General features: G+C 42.7%; 1 protein-coding gene across 16 annotated transcripts in view; it reads right to left on the minus strand.

Annotated features, from left to right (window-relative positions):
* NRXN3 (neurexin 3) overlaps nucleotides 1–16,614 on the minus strand; it is a 1,384,038-nt gene that overhangs the window by 890,489 nt on the left and 476,935 nt on the right. For 14 of the 16 annotated variants that reach the window (XM_074996672.1, XM_074996671.1, XM_074996675.1 and 11 more), the window contains 2 exons: nucleotides 15,138–15,341; nucleotides 3,843–3,869 (listed from right to left, as the gene is read on the minus strand). In XM_074996672.1, the coding sequence (XP_074852773.1) occupies nucleotides 3,843–3,869; nucleotides 15,138–15,341 (231 nt within the window). The remainder of the gene's footprint in view (nucleotides 1–3,842; nucleotides 3,870–15,137; nucleotides 15,342–16,614) is intronic. The other 2 variants (XM_074996688.1, XM_074996684.1) reach the window with 1 other exon arrangement.

The raw sequence follows: 16,614 nt of genomic DNA on the forward strand, positions 1-16,614 counted from the left end.
GTGAAGACCTCAATATAAAATGCTGACTGAGAAGCCAGAGGTATTCCTTGGACCAAAGACCACTGCTGTTTCAAAATGAATGCCTCCTCTATCAGTAGCACCCACTTCCTTGTCTTTGATCAGAGACACCATGTGGGAAAATGGGAGAGATGTAAAGTAGATCAAGAAATAGAAAGCAGAAAAGAAAAAAACCCACAGAAATGACACTAACATTAAAGATTTCTGCAACCCCTATTCAAAAGCCATTTTATCTGAAACACATGCAGCACCATTCCCAAGGCTTCAGCTTGGTTAGGACACCAGGATTGACAGAAGGTCACCACAAAGGATGCATAACTCAAAGACTGGAGCATGCAAGAAATACTGGATAGAAATGGTACAATAGATGAGGAACATTATACTAGTTTTCCTACCTTTCTCATTGGTTACATTAGGATGCTGGATATAGAAGATTGACAAAAAAGCCATTTCCCTATGGAAAATCCTTTGTTCTTATGTTCAAAGTTTGGTCCCTGTTTTTTTTTTTTTTTTTTTAATAAAAGTTCATGTTTGCAACAGCAGAAATATTTGACATGTAGTACTCTCTTCTTCAAAGCCAAACAACAAAATTGTCTCATCTGCTAGATCTATACTGAAAAAATCACTCTACACAGATTCTAATCCTGTGTCTTGAGGAGCTGATTCCTATTTTCCTCCCATTGGCATAACTCCACAGACAATAGTGGAATTACACCTGATTTAAGTAGATAAGCATCAGGCCCCTTCAGACATCAGATTTTGCCAGAGGGTTTTAAGAAGGCAATGTAGGTCTTTCTAAGAGTGAAGAGCAGGTTTTGTTTTGTTTTGCTTTTTAAATAGATAAATGACAATAAGAGCAGGTCTCGATACATAGGATACCAGATGAGCTACCCACCCTACAATTTTGAGGTATGAAAGGAATGGGGTGGAAAGGAAAGCAGGAAAAATGGAGTGGCGGAGGGAAGAACATGATATAATCAGGAAATGTGAACCACCCACAAAAGCAAAAAACAATACACAAGCTCCCCAGCCCCAATACTATCTTTCATTGAACGGAAAGAGCATGGAGAAGCAAAGTCCTTACCTGTCCTGGTTGGAGGCAGCTTGAGCTGCAATGCTGTCTGTGACCATGCTAGTAGGATACCCAGGCCACATCACTTTTACTATTCCAAGGTATCTCCACAGCACAGCTCTGTTTGCTTTTAAAACACAATCCAGGTCTCAGGTGTTCAGTTAGCAATGGTGACTGCATGATCTGAGGCCCCTCAACAGGAAATGAAGCTTATTTCTTTAGCTCACTCACCCTCACCCTTAACCCTCACTCCTCATCTCAACACCTCCGCATGACACACAAATATCACCTCCTGACCTCTGAAATGTTATCCTGAATCCAAGGAGGAATCAACCTAGGAGATCCACACTTGGAAGATCCAGAGCCATGTGTATAACTCCCAGCTTGCACAAATAAATTGCTAGGCTCCTACAAAGGTGAGGATTTGCTTTTGCTGTGGCCTCTGCCAACTTGGGCGTAGATCTGGAATACAGTTTCCCAATAGCCAGCTTCTATTTGGTTACCTTCCAATAACTGGGAGAGCCAGCCGGCCTGAGTCATTCTATCATGCCAAGCAAGGTGTTTGGAAAAAAAATGAAGAAAATCCCACAAAGCAGAAAAATCATAAAAAATAAACTAGGAAAATCCAAGTTGCTTTAAAAATAAGCAAACAAATTATTTCCCAGAAAAAACAATTTTAAATATGCAAAAGCAGGGACTATTAAAAATTCATTCAAGCAAAATGATTTAGAGAGATGCTGATGCAGTTGGGGACACTGACACAAACTGCTTGTCTGCCTTCTTTTGTCCTTTTTTTCTTTATTCCCTTTATCTTTTTTATTGTAGCTAAAGGACATTGATTTGCATGAAAACAGAATCTTTGTTTCCTCCTGCTGCTGCTGCTTTCACACCTGAGGACAGAGCCCTTTAAGGGTGACCCTATAAGAACCACCTGTTCCCAAACAGACACAGGGCTGAGGAGGACATCAGGTCCTACCTCTGAGACCAGTGCTTAGAGGACACACTGAGTGTGGTACATTAGTGTGGAGGAAGAATCAGTAGGAAGGAGCATGGGAACTCTTAGGAAACAAAAGAACCCATTGTTATGCCAATGTCCTTAGTAGTACAGGACAGAAACTGGCAACCTCATTTTGCAGGGATTGAGGTAATATTTTTTCCTGGCCTTGGTTTGCCCCCCTTTGAATACAATATTCGAACTAAACTAAAAGCTTAAAAGGAAATTTAGACAAAGGTTCCATGTTCCTCCTGCTTTTAGCTCCAGAGCATTGTATAAGGTAGTGAGGGCATTACCCAGCCCACATCCCACACTAATCTCTGTGTACACTTGCTCCATTGCAGAGGGACATGTGAAGCAGCTGTAACCAGGAGAGGAAACAGGTCTGCCATCTTCATGAGTGCATATCATCTCGTGCTACGTCTGTCCTGCTCCCCTTGATTTTGGCCAATATCATATGCAAAACAAGCACATGCTGTATGGTTTCCATCACTGCACCTGCACAGAGTCACAACTGAAGGGAAAGTAGCCAAAAGAAAGATTCTCAGGGAGAATCTGCCATTGCTGCCCCTGGCTGTTATTTCATTGCTGGCTGCAAACTACTCGTTCACGCCAGAGAGCAGAGTCTGACCCTGTCTCTCTCAAGACAGCTACTGGTGCTGTTAGAAAATTCAGAAATGACCCTACATAACTTGCTCCTTCCCTAGCCTCTGGGACTGACTATTTAGCTCAAACGATAACACCAGCAGGGCACACAAAAGCCCATGAAGCCAGCTATACCTTCCAATCTCTTCTGTCAAATCGAGCAACCTGTTAAACCTTCCATAAACCCTCCTGTATGGAGCGCAAACATAGCTCCGAAAGCATTTTTGATTTAACTAGAGATGTGCCTGAAAAAAAATAAATAAAAATACTCTTAGGTCCGACAGCACCTAATTTTGATAGCTGATTGGCTCCAAAAACCAGACCCATATTTTGTGGCCTGAGGCCCACCCTTAATTTCAACAAGTTCTAAACTCATGTTTTCTTAAATAAAGCAAGAACGATTCTCTCTGCTGCACTACTGAGTTTTTGGCTGGGATGTTGTCATTAATGATTATTCTTTCTGACATTCATAATTGTCCTTGTGTCTTACACTGACTAAAAAGGACCCAGCGTTAGTCCCTCTGCTAGGATTTCTCTGAGTAACCTAGGTGGTGGGGTGACCTACAGGAGAGTCTCATATGAGGCTGAGATGCTACGCCAACACTAAGGACTTATTTTCTTTCCCTCTCACCAAAACTCACCAGCTGTCTTAAAATGGTATTGAGAAATATCAGATTACGCAGTCACCATTGCATCCTGAACATGTTTTATTATAGAGGTATTTTTCTGGTAGTGGAGAAGTGCATACAGTACCTGTTATCTTTTCATGTTCCCCGAATCTCTCTAAAGGCACGTCCCCAAAGATAGCTGAATACCCTGAAACACATTTTCAGCTCATCCCAATGCTCGGGAGCTTTTCTGCAACACCATGAAATAACAGTTCATCTCTTCCTGGGAGAAACATCACACAATACATTTGCACACAATCACCCTTTTCCCCTACCCAAATCCCACCCCACCTTTGAATTTTGTATTTAAAAAATAAATAAGAAAGGGAAAAAGGAAAGAAAGAAAGAAAGAAAAAGAAAAACAGCTTATAAACTACCAAAAGAAATAAAGTTAATTTCTTTTTTAATATATAGAGAACAAAATGAAACTTGAGGGGAAACTTACTGGCGTTACAGTTTATCCTGATACAGTCTAGATGGGGAAAAATAAATGAAAGATGAAATTGCATCCTTCAAGGTAACAGCTGCAGACATCCAAAAACAATCAGTCCACCCTTCCGGGGACAGACACACGCAAAGAGATGTGGCCATTTTATATTATATACAGTCTGTACAAGCTCAGGTGTGGGTATATATGTACAGTATATTCTATTGAAATATCAGATACATATGAATATATATATATATTTATATATATATATATACACATACATACCCACACACACATATATATATACACGCAGCTGTATAAAGAGATATACCTATATACATATATATCCACATGTCAACATATAGAGTTATTTTCTTTTTAAGGAATCCTGTGCAAAACTTAGGTTATCTACTGCTTCAGACCATGAGCTGATATTAATTGAAAGAAAAAATTGACAAGTAATTAAGGCACAAAATAAACTACCTCAAAATGCAAGTCATACCCCCACTGCCTTCTCTATTTTTAAACCATGTGCAATTTGTCTAAGAAACTTGAATTTTAAAGGCAACTGTTACACATGGTTTATTTTGAAATAATTCATTATTAATTGTATAAATATACCACCTGACCAACACAGTATACCTGTAAAATCATCTGTCCACGTTGGCTGGTGCAATATTTAACCCTTTCCACCTCTCCACAGGACAGACCCTCTCTCTAGCTCCCCTAAATATTAGCCCAGATTGCTTTGGAAAATGTGCCTAGGTGCATTTGACACTGTCCATTCAAGTGAGGAAAGGGTTAATATACTCCCCAGTTGTGTCCTATCATAAAATGGCCACTTGCAAACAGCTAACCGCACGAATACCCAGCCCAGATTTCAGCTACTTTTGGGGAGGTTGGGAGGTATTTTTGATTGGTTGGGTTAGAGTGGGTTTGGAGGTTTTGCTTTTTTGGTTTGGTTTGGGTCAAAGATATCCAGCTCAGCCAGCTCCTCAGAACCCAGTCTCATCTTGCTTCCTGAATGTTAGCACTGAATGAGACATCTGTAACATTCAGGCAGAAGATGAAACAGACAGTGAAGTGGCAGATCTCAGAATCTTTGACAGCTCTGCCTGCTTCACTTGAGGACTTTCTGGGGGTAGGAAGGGAAGGGTGAGAAAAGGAGCAGAGGAAAAAAAAAAAGAGGGAAGAAAAAGAAACAAAGGGATACAGAATACTGTTTGTTTGCTCTTATAAATAGTACTGTAACTGAGGAGCCTACCCAGAGAAAAGAAGTGGTGTTTGATGGCTTGAACCAGAGAACTTCTGAGCAATTGCTGCTCCCACTTACCTGACCAAAAATAGCAACTGCTCAGCCCTTCTCAGGCTGAGGCATCTGGCGAGACTTTCATATTTAGGGGGTGCCTGCTTTGATTCTTGGGCTTATAATCATCTCCCAGTGAGACCATGGAATTAATGCATCACCACAGTGCCAAGCATCTTTGACCACCCTGATCTTTGCTCATAAACCCCAGGCTGAGGATCCCAGTGGAGAGCCTCTGTCAGGTACCTCAGCCTTGCCCAGCTTTCATCTCTGTCATGGGGATATGACCCAGCAGCAGAAAATACATAGAAAGTGAGAGGAGAGAAACTGGAAAGAACATGGGGGGGATGGGGTGAATTTGGCTGCAGATCAGGGTGAAATTATTTTATTCTAAATGGTGTTATAAGGACAACCCTTTCAGTAACAGAAATAAACAGCATCTTTACAAAATAAAAAGGAGAGGGGTGAAGGAAAAGAAGAATCTATAAATAAAGAAGAGGCTGAAGTGATTGATATATACCAATCAGGAGCAGCAATGCCAGAGAGAGTCTGTTCTCAAGCAGAACTTCTCTTGAGAAAATCTGGGGTTGGTTTTGTGCGATTAGGTTTGTCATGTGTCGTCAACCGCAACAGAAAAGTGGGAGCAAACAGCCCTGGATCAACTGGTACGATTACCATACAGTGGTGGCTATATCCCTTATGGGAGAGGTGAGGGAAACCCTCTAAAATATGTAAGAAACCAGCCACCTTGTCCTATCTGACCAGAGAGAGAGAGAGAGAGACAGAGAGAAACCAATTTAGAGATGGAGATACACTGAGCATAGGTGGTGTGGCTAGATGAGTATGCGGGTTTACTGGGGACAAAGTCAGATATGATTAGTACAGAGAAATATGGCAGGGTTCTGAACAACAATAACAAAACTGGAAAACTAAAAACTCAGTGGCAAATATGATTGATCTGCCTGGCAATTTTTTGCTTCCCTTATATAGGGATTTGAATGTTTCCACATGTTCCATAGTATTGTTTTTCTGAGTGAGCTGCTGCATAGGAACAGTGCTTTGGGAAAGCAACAGATACACTCCCTGTTTTGGCTGGTAGATTTTTTTTTTAATGCACAATGAGACCCCAAACCATTTAGTAACCTGCTAAAATTGCCTGGATTTTGTGGGAGCTAGATTTCCAGGCTGAGAACAACAGAGCACTGACTGATCCCTTCTCCTCTTCCCACCCAAAAATGAAAACCAGGCAGGACAAATGTTTGCATGGGAGGTAGTCCAAATCTGCTGAATGTCTCCTAACCTGAATCATCTGTTTATTTGAACTGATCCTCAGATGTTGAAGATGGATTCACCCGTGACCGGATTTTTACCATCCCATGATACCACTGACATGTGAGCTACTGAAACTGCAGTTGCTTGGAGCCTCTCACAATCAGACCTGAGCTGTTTCAGGTTGGCCAGCAAAAAATGGAGGCACCTAAAGAAACTGGCTACCTCAAAAACTTAGGATAAAGTCTTTATTTCCTACCCAAGGGCACCAATTTTGGCCTTAACCCAGAGGAGCAGGGAGAATTCAGTCATCAATGAAACTATTTTTCTTTCCATTACACCTAGTATCAAAGGGAAGAGAAAGGTTCTTCTTTAAAAATCAGAGCAAGGTTCCCCATGCACACCCAGGTTGCTGTGGGATAGAAGGCACATATGAAAAGAAACAGTTTATTTGCCCAATCTACGTAGCCAAAACAAGAGCAGCCAAGGAGCGTGGCAGCAATTGAAAACACCTCCTCAGATTCCCGTTTGCACAGGTGCAGCAAGGCTTTTAGTAACCCTTGCTGAGGGTTCTCAACAATGTAATTGTGTTTTACTAATGTAATTTGCTTTATTTCAGTCTGTTTGAATTCCTGACTAAAAGAGGCATTCTGTTCCTTTGAATTTTAAAGGAGAGCACAGCCAGAACAGCTGTATATCTGGTCAGCATCTGTTAGGTTTAGTCAATGAATGAGATGTCTGAAGGATACTGGGCAAAGCCAAAGTGGTAAATGTATGCATGCAGGGAGAAGGAAGAGCCAAGTAAAACACAGTCTAGAACCCTCCCTTCATTTATTTCTACTGTAAACCAGGGGCTCCTCTCAAAAGCTCAATAGACAGAATCCCTTAGCGCTGTATTTTCCTGAGCATGTTACCTGAGCACATGCCTGGGAAATTCCCCTGCACTCAGGTGGTTAATGACTCCAGTGCAGTGGGCTAAAGTTAAAGGCACACTGGTATATATTTTAAGGGAAACACAAGTGAGCATGAAAGTGTGGTATGGAGCAGTTGTGGGAAAGAAGCAAGTACAGGAAACAGGACAGTGTGAATTAAAGGCTCCCACAGCCAGAAAACATATTCAAATGATAGAGGTTGGATTAATCCCTGGTTCCATTCCATCACCATTTCTGGAATCACATCATGGTTCTTGTTGCCCTGTTTATTGTCAGGAAATGTTGTGCAAATCTGCCTCATCACCCTGGCATTCTCCACCTAAACACTAAGGCAATGTCTACATGGCAGAGCTATTTTGAGATACCTGGGTATCTCAAAATAGCTACTCTGTGTCTTTGAAAAACACCCATTATTTTGAAATATTTTTCCAAAACAACAACAGGTGCGCTATTTCAGCATCCCTGTAGTCCTCATTGGAGGAGAAGTAAGGGATGCCTCAAAAATAGCACTTCATTTCAACATTTGGCACTGTTTAGACAGCACCAAATGCCGAAATAGCCTAATTCAAACGACATTTGAAATTAGCTGTGCAATTTGCATAGTGCAAATTGTGTTGCTTATTTTAAGTTTAGGCTGCATAGCCTACCTGAAAATATTGCTGTTCTGGGTGGTCCCTTCCTCAGTCATGTATGGATGGCATGCAACAGTCAGGTTCCTCTGGAAACCATGCCAGTGTGTGTTTCTTACCACATGTCATTGTGAGATCCATAGCCGTCCTTTTGAGGAACAGGAAAATTCTAAGAATCCCCAGCTTTGTCATGGATGAGGAGGTGTTGGAGTGTACTCATTGTGGGGAGGAGCAGGACTGGGGAGTAGATTTGGAAGTGCAAAAAACTTCTCACTCAGGACTCTTTCAAGCATGGGTATGGTGAGCAAATAAATACAGAGCCCTCAAGCTCTACCTATTCTCATTACAATAATTCCTGTATCAGGAATTGTGAGGCAGTCAGCTGTACCGAAAAAAGGAGAACTAGCACCACACTGAGTGTTAGGGGGCAAAGCTGAGCTGCCTCAGTCTCTCACTGGCCGCGTCTACACGTGCATGCTACTTCGAAGTAGCGGCGCCAACTTTGAAATAGCACCCGTCACGGCTACACGTGTTGGGCGCTACTTCGAAGTTGAAATCGACGTTAGGCAGCGAGACATCGAAGTCGCTAACCCCTGAGGGGATGGGAATAGTGCCCTACTTTGAAGTTGAACGTCAAAGTAGGGCACGTGTAGATGATCCACGTCCAGCAACATCGAAATTGCGGGGTCCACCATGGCGGCCATCAGCTAAGGGGTTGAGAGACGCTCTCTCTCCAGCCCCTGCAGGGCTCTGTGGTCACCGTGTGCAGCAGCCCTTAGCCCAGGGCTTCTGGCTGCTGCTGCTGCAGCTGGGGATCCATGCTGCAGGCACAGGGTCTGCAACCAGTTGTCGGCTCTGTGGATCTTGTGTTGTTTAGTGCAACTGTGTCTGGGAGGGGCCCTTTAAGGGAGCGGCTTGCTGTTGAGTCCACCCTGTGACCCTGTCTGCAGCTGTTCCTGGCACCTTTATTTCGATGTGTGCTACTTTGGCGTGTAGACGTTCCCTCGCAGCACCTATTTCGATGTGGTGCTGCCCAACGTCGACGTTGCCAGCCCTGGAGGACGTGTAAACGTTATTCATCGAAATAGACTATTTTGATGTAGCATGCACGTGTAGACGTAGCCACTGAGAGGCAGGGTGCGCATTAGCATAGTTAGTTAGCTTACAGAGATTGGCTAAGGCCTGTGATCTCTTTCTTCATAGCCAGTGAAAGGGAACATCATCATGTGAAGAGGAGTGCTTGCTGTTTCCTTCAAGAAGGTCCAGGTCTGGCTCTGGAAGTGCAGCCCACAGGGTCCAGCAGTGTTAGATGGGATAGGGGATGCACAGGACAAATAAGTGAGGGTATGGTGATTGCTGCTTACTCTGGATCATTTCCTCCAGGAAAGCTGGATAAAGTTAAAAAAAAAACAGACACACCAACAAGCCACTATGTATTGGGTGTATACTGGATGTTAAGGGAAAGTGCCTCATAAGTGGCAGAGTCTGAGGAGCTGGGCGTGGGGGATGTCAAAGTAAAGCAGCTGTGGGGGTGGGCAGGGAGCCAGTCTGTGTTTCTTGCCAGTTGTGTGGAAAATGAGTGCATAAGTATGTGTAAATAAAATTCATGAAAGGGTGCTGTGTGTATTGTGTGGATGAACAGGTGACAATAAGAATGTGTGGCTGTTGTGTTTTGTACATGCATGTGTTTGTGTGTGACATGCAGACATTTGAGCAGAGAGCAAGTCATATAAGTGACAAGTCATTTCTTCTGGGAAGGGACCATATGGTCCTTGAGGTGCTGGAGGACTCTGAAACTATAGTCATGGAACCAAACACCTCTGAGAGGGCAAAGAAAAAATAGCTTGCTTAGAAAGTCCAAAACATCATTGCCACCTCAAGGCCAGAGCTCAGCTCAGCTTGGAAGGTAGCCATGAGTCCAATGAGCTTCATATGTGCTGCGCTGCAAAAGTGGCTTTATTCTGGTCACCAGTGTCCTGAGGGAGAGTGCAGGAGGGGAGACAGAGTGAAATGCTCTAAAACGTAGTTTAAGGACAACACAATGCAATGGACAATGGGAGGTCAGAGGAAGAAGGTGGCTGTACCCAGATGATATGCCATTTGTTACACACTCAGCATGTCTTTGCAGAAGCAAGGGCTATTCCAGAGCAACATTCACTGTATTTCTCTCTCTCTCTCTCCCCCCAACCCCTTCCTTTTCAGCTCAGTTGTGAGATTTACCACATTTGGGTTCTGACCTTCACACAGCAAACATCCAATGTGCTGCAAAACGTGTTAACACAAAGAACACACTGCCCCAGGCCCCTGTCTGGGAAGGTCAAACATTTCCTCACCCCCTTTACATGAACAGAATTAATAGTCAAGCTTCTTTCCCTCCCCCTCCCACCCTAAGTTTGCCTTCGTTTTTGGCAATGAGTGCTGCAGTGGTGAGGAGGATATGCCAGCCCCTGCAGGCTGCTCTGTACACTCTGTTCTCAGGGCTGTTTGCTGTGCGGGCCGCAGGCTTCAGGCCTTTGAAGGGTTGAATACCATCTTTTGATTTACCATGGCTGATGTGGGGTGGGAAGCTTTACAACTCAAATACACAAAGGGGAAAAAAAAAGCACAGAAAACACACTCAAATTATAACAGAACCCAAGGGGACTTAAACAAGGGGAAAAAAAGACTTTTTTAAAATAGCTTTAAATAACTTAAAAAGAAAGCATATTTAGCTTAATACACCACTCAAAACAGTCCCTACTAATACATATCTGGTGCTCACCAGCCAGTTTGAAGATTTAGATATACAACGGGTAAGATCTAAACTCCCCTTATCTAGAGATGGCAACCATCTGTTGTTTCGGTAGAGTCAAGTCAGAAGGTGTTGGATTTCACTTGGATGTGACCTACCTCAAAGATGACACCCCTACCAACTAAACAACTGGCAGTTGAGGGCTAGGCTTCTTGGCACGGCAGAACTTCCCCGCATCTTAAGGTCTCAGATTTGAACTCTTCCTTCAATGACAACATAATCTAAGCCCCTTTGGAAAAGAGAGAAGCCCTGCTGTAAGGTCTTTGTGAAACACCTGAAACCTTTGAAATTCAAATGGGATCAGAGAAGTGGGAATAACTTGGTTCATAGATCCAAATAACTGAAATTACATTTCTGAGGCTCAAATCACTGGGGGAGCAGACACTGTCCCCATAGGCATCATTACTCTTTTTCTTTTGGAGCACAGCTTCAACCTCACAGACCTTCAGAGTTCTGCAGGGTCAAAGCTCCATGTCTGTGACTCTTACAAACGCATCAGAAATAGTGATTCAATCACAACCTGTCCTGCATAACTGACTTTCAGTAAACAAAGCTTTGATTCACCAAGGTTTCCCCATGTACCAGTCCATTCGCCACGGACAGTATGCAGTGTAGTTTCTAATATGAAGTGCTTGGTCAAAATTCCAGCAAAATGCTCAGAAAGCATTTTCAGTGATATTCTTTGGCTGGCAGGGCATGGAAAGCCAGATGTTTAGCATCTGGCCTGTGCGAGCTAATGGTTTTGAGGTCTGTGAAAAGTTAAGATGGAAGGAACAAGCAATACTGGGCAAGCACTGGAAGGAAACATTTTCTGCTCTCCTTGCCAAAAGGGCAAGACACTATGATGAGAGGGAGAACCTTTTCAAGTGAGACAGGAGGTCAAACAGGCAGAAAATTTTCCTGCTTTGCCTGCAGGTACCAGAGTGCCCTCTTCCCTTGCTGACTTTGATGGAAGTTGAGAGCATCTCAATACCTATCAAGTGGCAGCTGGCTCAGCAGAAAGGTGCTGGAGTTCAGTAGGGAGAATACTTTACCCCTTTAGCACCTTTAGCAGGGGGCTAAAATGAGACATTGAAAGATAACAGGGACTTGCTGGGGAATTACAGTGAGATCTTGGCAAATTCAGACTGGAACCCAAGTCTCCTGTATTCCCAAGCCCCTGCTCTGATAAAACAGCACACACTCCCCTCTTAAAATATAGATTTAGCCTCTGCTTCTCAGACCATTTTTTTCATTCTCTAACTGTCAGAAAGAACTTCAGAAGGGAGCCACAGGAAAGGACAGAAATTCGCAAGGTGCTAGATTATTAGGCTCAATAGCATTAAGGGGGGAAAGCAAGCAGCTGCAAACCTTAATTCATGTACATGCTGGAGTTGATCGAAAGACTCTCTTTCTATGTTGGACTACAGAACAATAACTCTTTGGAATGGATCCCCAAAGGACATAAGGTAGGCATGAAGAATTCTCCACTTCACTTAGAGCTGACACAGGCAGAGATGGATGCCACATGAAAAATCATTGTGGTGGCTGCAGACAATCTATTTCCCCACGGTCCAGTGCAGTATAGTACTGCCTCTGCTGCCATGCTGGCCGGACATGCGATGCTTTACACTGCTCCTGTTCAGTTGAGTGCAGCATGTAAATTCCGGACAATAGGAGCTATATACCATGGCACCATTTTTTCACCTAAGGTAACACTTAAAGCTTTCAAATCCTCATGGGACAGAGACTATTTCATTTATCAGTTTCAAAAATAGAAGCATGTTCTAAGAGATCAGCCACTTTTCATGATCCAAATCAAACGGCAAAAGAAAGGCCTGAGCTCCTCTTTCAGAGGCAAAGAAGGCTAGAAGTCGCACGGTTACTTTGAAGTGCCTGCGGCTACGTGGCTTGCCGCCGCTTCAAAGTTTGCAACTTCCAAGTTTGTGTGGTGGGAATTATGCTAAAGAGGTGCTGCGTATGCAGTGCAGCACCTCATTGCTATTCACTGATTGGCTCATTTATATGCCCCCTTCGAAGGACAGAGCTAGTGTAGACTAGCCCTAAGATAAGCCAAAATAAAGCACAGAAACGTTGACCCAATATTTTCAATTTCAGACACTCAAAGTTAGGTAATTTGTATTGGGTTTACCTATCTGTTTCAGATTTGCAGACCATTTACATATGTCCAAGGTCAATGGAGGTTGTGTGTGCTCAGCAACTCTTCCTTTTAGGTAGCTAACCTGAAGCTCAGTTCCCAAGTTTGAAAGATTTGTCCTCTGTGACTTTCTCAAGGTCATGTAAGTTGTTGGTAGTCAGAAACAGAACACAGGAATCTGACTCCTGTGCCCCTGCTCTAACTGCTAAGCAACAGTCTATTAAAAATATGGAAAAAATCCTGAGATTCTGTGAGTCATATAAAAAATGGAGTTAAATGGAAGTTGTCTGCTGGCTGCTTTTATCCCGATCTGTTTGTCTAACACTAGTTCATATAGTTTGATTCTCAGGTAACAGTATCTTTTGGGTTTGGAACCACTGCCTGCCTGAAGAATTTACAGGTCTGTGAGGATTAGGTTGGGCAGATTATCATGCATGAGTCTGCTTGCTACTGGACACGCCGATGCTGAACACTCTAATGCTTGCTATTAGATAAAGTGACTCGGAATCTCACTGATCATGCAAGCGGCCAAAGTCAGTCTCAGAACTTACTGACCCAACCAAGAATAGGCGCTACTGTCTGACGTGGGGTAAGTATGTACTCTGATGTGGGACACTATCACTGCACTGTGCAAAGTCTTTGCAATATCTTTTCTTCTTATTATAGCACAGCCAGGCCTCCGATGTGAGTACTGGGAGATGACACAGTGGAGCTTGAAATTCCACAAGCTAGTTCAAGCTCTTCATATACACATAGTTCTTGTTAGATACCCTAAATATTAATGGAATTCTTATTTCCAATAAGTATCATGGTTCTGCACTTCTAGACCGGATTCTCTGCTCAATTGTACTGGTACAATATATAGCAGCAGTACAAGTGAGAGGAATATTTCATTTTTTGTGCGTATGTTCAATTCCAAACCCAGCAAAGAACCAAGTTTACCCAACATCTGTTACCTCTCTCTCCAACCCACTCACATTCACACTTTGTCTCATCCCAGGATTTTCAGACATGGAGTCAAAAAGCTGCCACCAGGGGCTATCCCCACTGAAGCCTACAATAGGGAGGGAATGAGGGGAAGCTGGATGCAGCCTCACACCACATATCCCTAGATAACTAGGGATTAACTGTGGATCTTTTTGTTTATCTCCAGACCCCAGTTTGTTAGCTCAAGTTACCAAACAGTCCAAAAAAGTTTGTTCCAACTTAAATTCTCTCTGGGAATTAATAGCTTTGAAGAGACAAAAGTAGGATTGGCAAGCGGGCCAACCGTATCAAAGACTTTTCAGTTGTTTGGCCAGCTGAATGCTTGTTTGACCATCGTCAAATATTGCATCAAGAATGTCCTTTTTGATTACTTCAGATTGCCATTCTTACATTCAAAAAAAAATATATGTAATTGTGTTTCACACTTTTCTGAGTTGACTCAAATCAGTTAAGTAACTTCTTGTAATTAAGCCTAAGTATCCAAGGTTTACGCTATCAAGATAATGAAACCTTGATCTTTTTATTCTTGCTATCATGGTTTTAATATATTAATGCTTTAAAATATTTCATCATTTTCATCATCAATTGATCAATTATTTTTGGAGTGGTAAACTGACTCATCCTACACAGGATGCAACCTCTTGGAGTGTTTCCACTATCTTTATTATTGATGCCTTTGAGTTTTAAAAGTGTACTAAGCTATTCAATAATACGAGTCTTAAAGGCTACAACCTACATTTGACTTCCATAAGCATGTGAGGCCTTTACTGAACAAAACAGTTTTATAAGGGCTGGGGTCCTGAGAAGGTTCAGCATTCAGATCACTAGACTAGTGTTTGGAGAGCCTGATATTCACAACACCTATCGCTTCCCTCCATGTTTGCTTGGCTTTCCTCCCATGCTCTGCTTAGACTGTTTTGAGTGGTGGAAAAAGAGGCTGAATTAATGAGTATGTGATTGATCAAAAGATGGACCAAGTAGCATGTTTTACACAAAGCTAACCAGTTCCAGACCAAGAAAGGAAACTTAAAAACAAGGACTTAAACCACCACTATCCATGACCAAGAACCGACATCAAATCTTCATGCAGAAACCATCAGAGAATTTCTCTCTGCAGACAGTATCCTTATGAGGGTCTTAGCAGGTACTTTAGAAATCAATTTTATTCGATCAAACCAATCGAAAAAAAGAAAAATGATAACAAAAACACTAGTCACAAGCCCAACTAAAAAGTAGAAAGGGAAATCTCTGTAAGATACCTAAATTGACCATGAGTTTGACACGGCCTCCATCTAGCTCCAAGCGAAGGGTGTCAGCAGAATCCCGTGAAGTGGTGGCCATTAACAGCCCATAGGCACGCTGGGACATGAAGCGGAAAGACACATCTTCTGCCTCTGTGTGCATTACCATGGGCATGATGATCTTCATATACATGCTGCCATCATAGCTCAAGATGGAAGCCTCTGCGGAGAACAAAAGACAATGACTAACCATGAGAACTATGCAATGCTTCTATGGCATGTGTACAGATTGCCGTATAAACAAACTTTTCACCCAGCATGCAGCCACTTCTGTGGTTAAATGCATGTCCCAACTATACTACACAACAGTTAGGGCAGAAAGCATAAGATATTGTAGCCAGTTAAAGCTGCAGTGTAGGGAAGCAGAACGCAGTTATCCACGCTAGAACTTCAAACAGCAACCCTCTTCTTGTGAAAAGGGCCATGTGATCCTTAATAATCACTTGTTGCCAGGACTTTGGCTTTTAAAAGGCAGCTTCTTCTATAGAAGCCCAGCTTTCCCTAGCACTGTTCGTGGTCACTAATTTAGGCAGACCCTACTGAGTCAATAAAACCCCTGCCTGCAGCACAAGTGATGACATATCAAGTATTTTAAGGGAGGTCACTTACTTGGCTGGGCATTTGATCAGAAAGAGAGTATTTTCCAGATGATCTTGTAGGTAATCACAGGCTGTGATACCACTGTACAATTTTAAACCCACAGGTTGATAATTCTTAAATATAAGCTTTGCCCAGTATTTTCATACTGCCTTCCTTTTTGTCTTTGAAATGAACAGCAGGTCAGCAGCCTGCTTGAAGATATCCTACCCACACACAGGATAAGCCTGGTATTGAGAGAAATGGTATCACTTCAACAATCACATACGTTCACAAATTGTATGCAGGCTGGCACAAGCTCTTTCTCAGCCAGGGATGACAGGCAATGATGCCTTCAACCTTGCAGAAGTTCCATTACCCAAAGGACAAAATGTTCTGAAACACTGATTGTAACAAATCAACACAGCTGTTAAGTCAGCTGCTTCTCAGTCTAAAGGGGTCTAATGGACTAGCATCCAGAGGGATGTTGTGGCCCAAAGATGGAATCAGGAATTAAGACAAGGAACACAGATACAACATGTCAAGCCTTACACTTTTGGTTTGATATTGGCAGTGTTGTAAGTTCATTGTTAAAAATTAAGGGATAAACCCACGTTATCTTTCACCTACCTGAGAGGGAGAGGCATTGTTTAGAATAATTCAAGGAAGTATAAATGGAAAAGGGTGAAACTGAGCAAAGGAAAAATTGCAGCTAGATAGCAAGAAAAGTTACCTTAGGGTAACTTAGCATGTGGAACAGTCATCCAAGAAAAATGGTTGAACTCCCATTGCTTAGGGATACCAAAAGCTATGCTGGGTAAAGCCCTGAAGAAGCAACTAAAGGAATATTAGCCAGGGA

The sequence above is a fragment of the Carettochelys insculpta genome, chromosome 6 (genome assembly GCF_033958435.1).
Source record: "Carettochelys insculpta isolate YL-2023 chromosome 6, ASM3395843v1, whole genome shotgun sequence".
NCBI classification, from domain to species: domain Eukaryota; kingdom Metazoa; phylum Chordata; order Testudines; family Carettochelyidae; genus Carettochelys; species Carettochelys insculpta.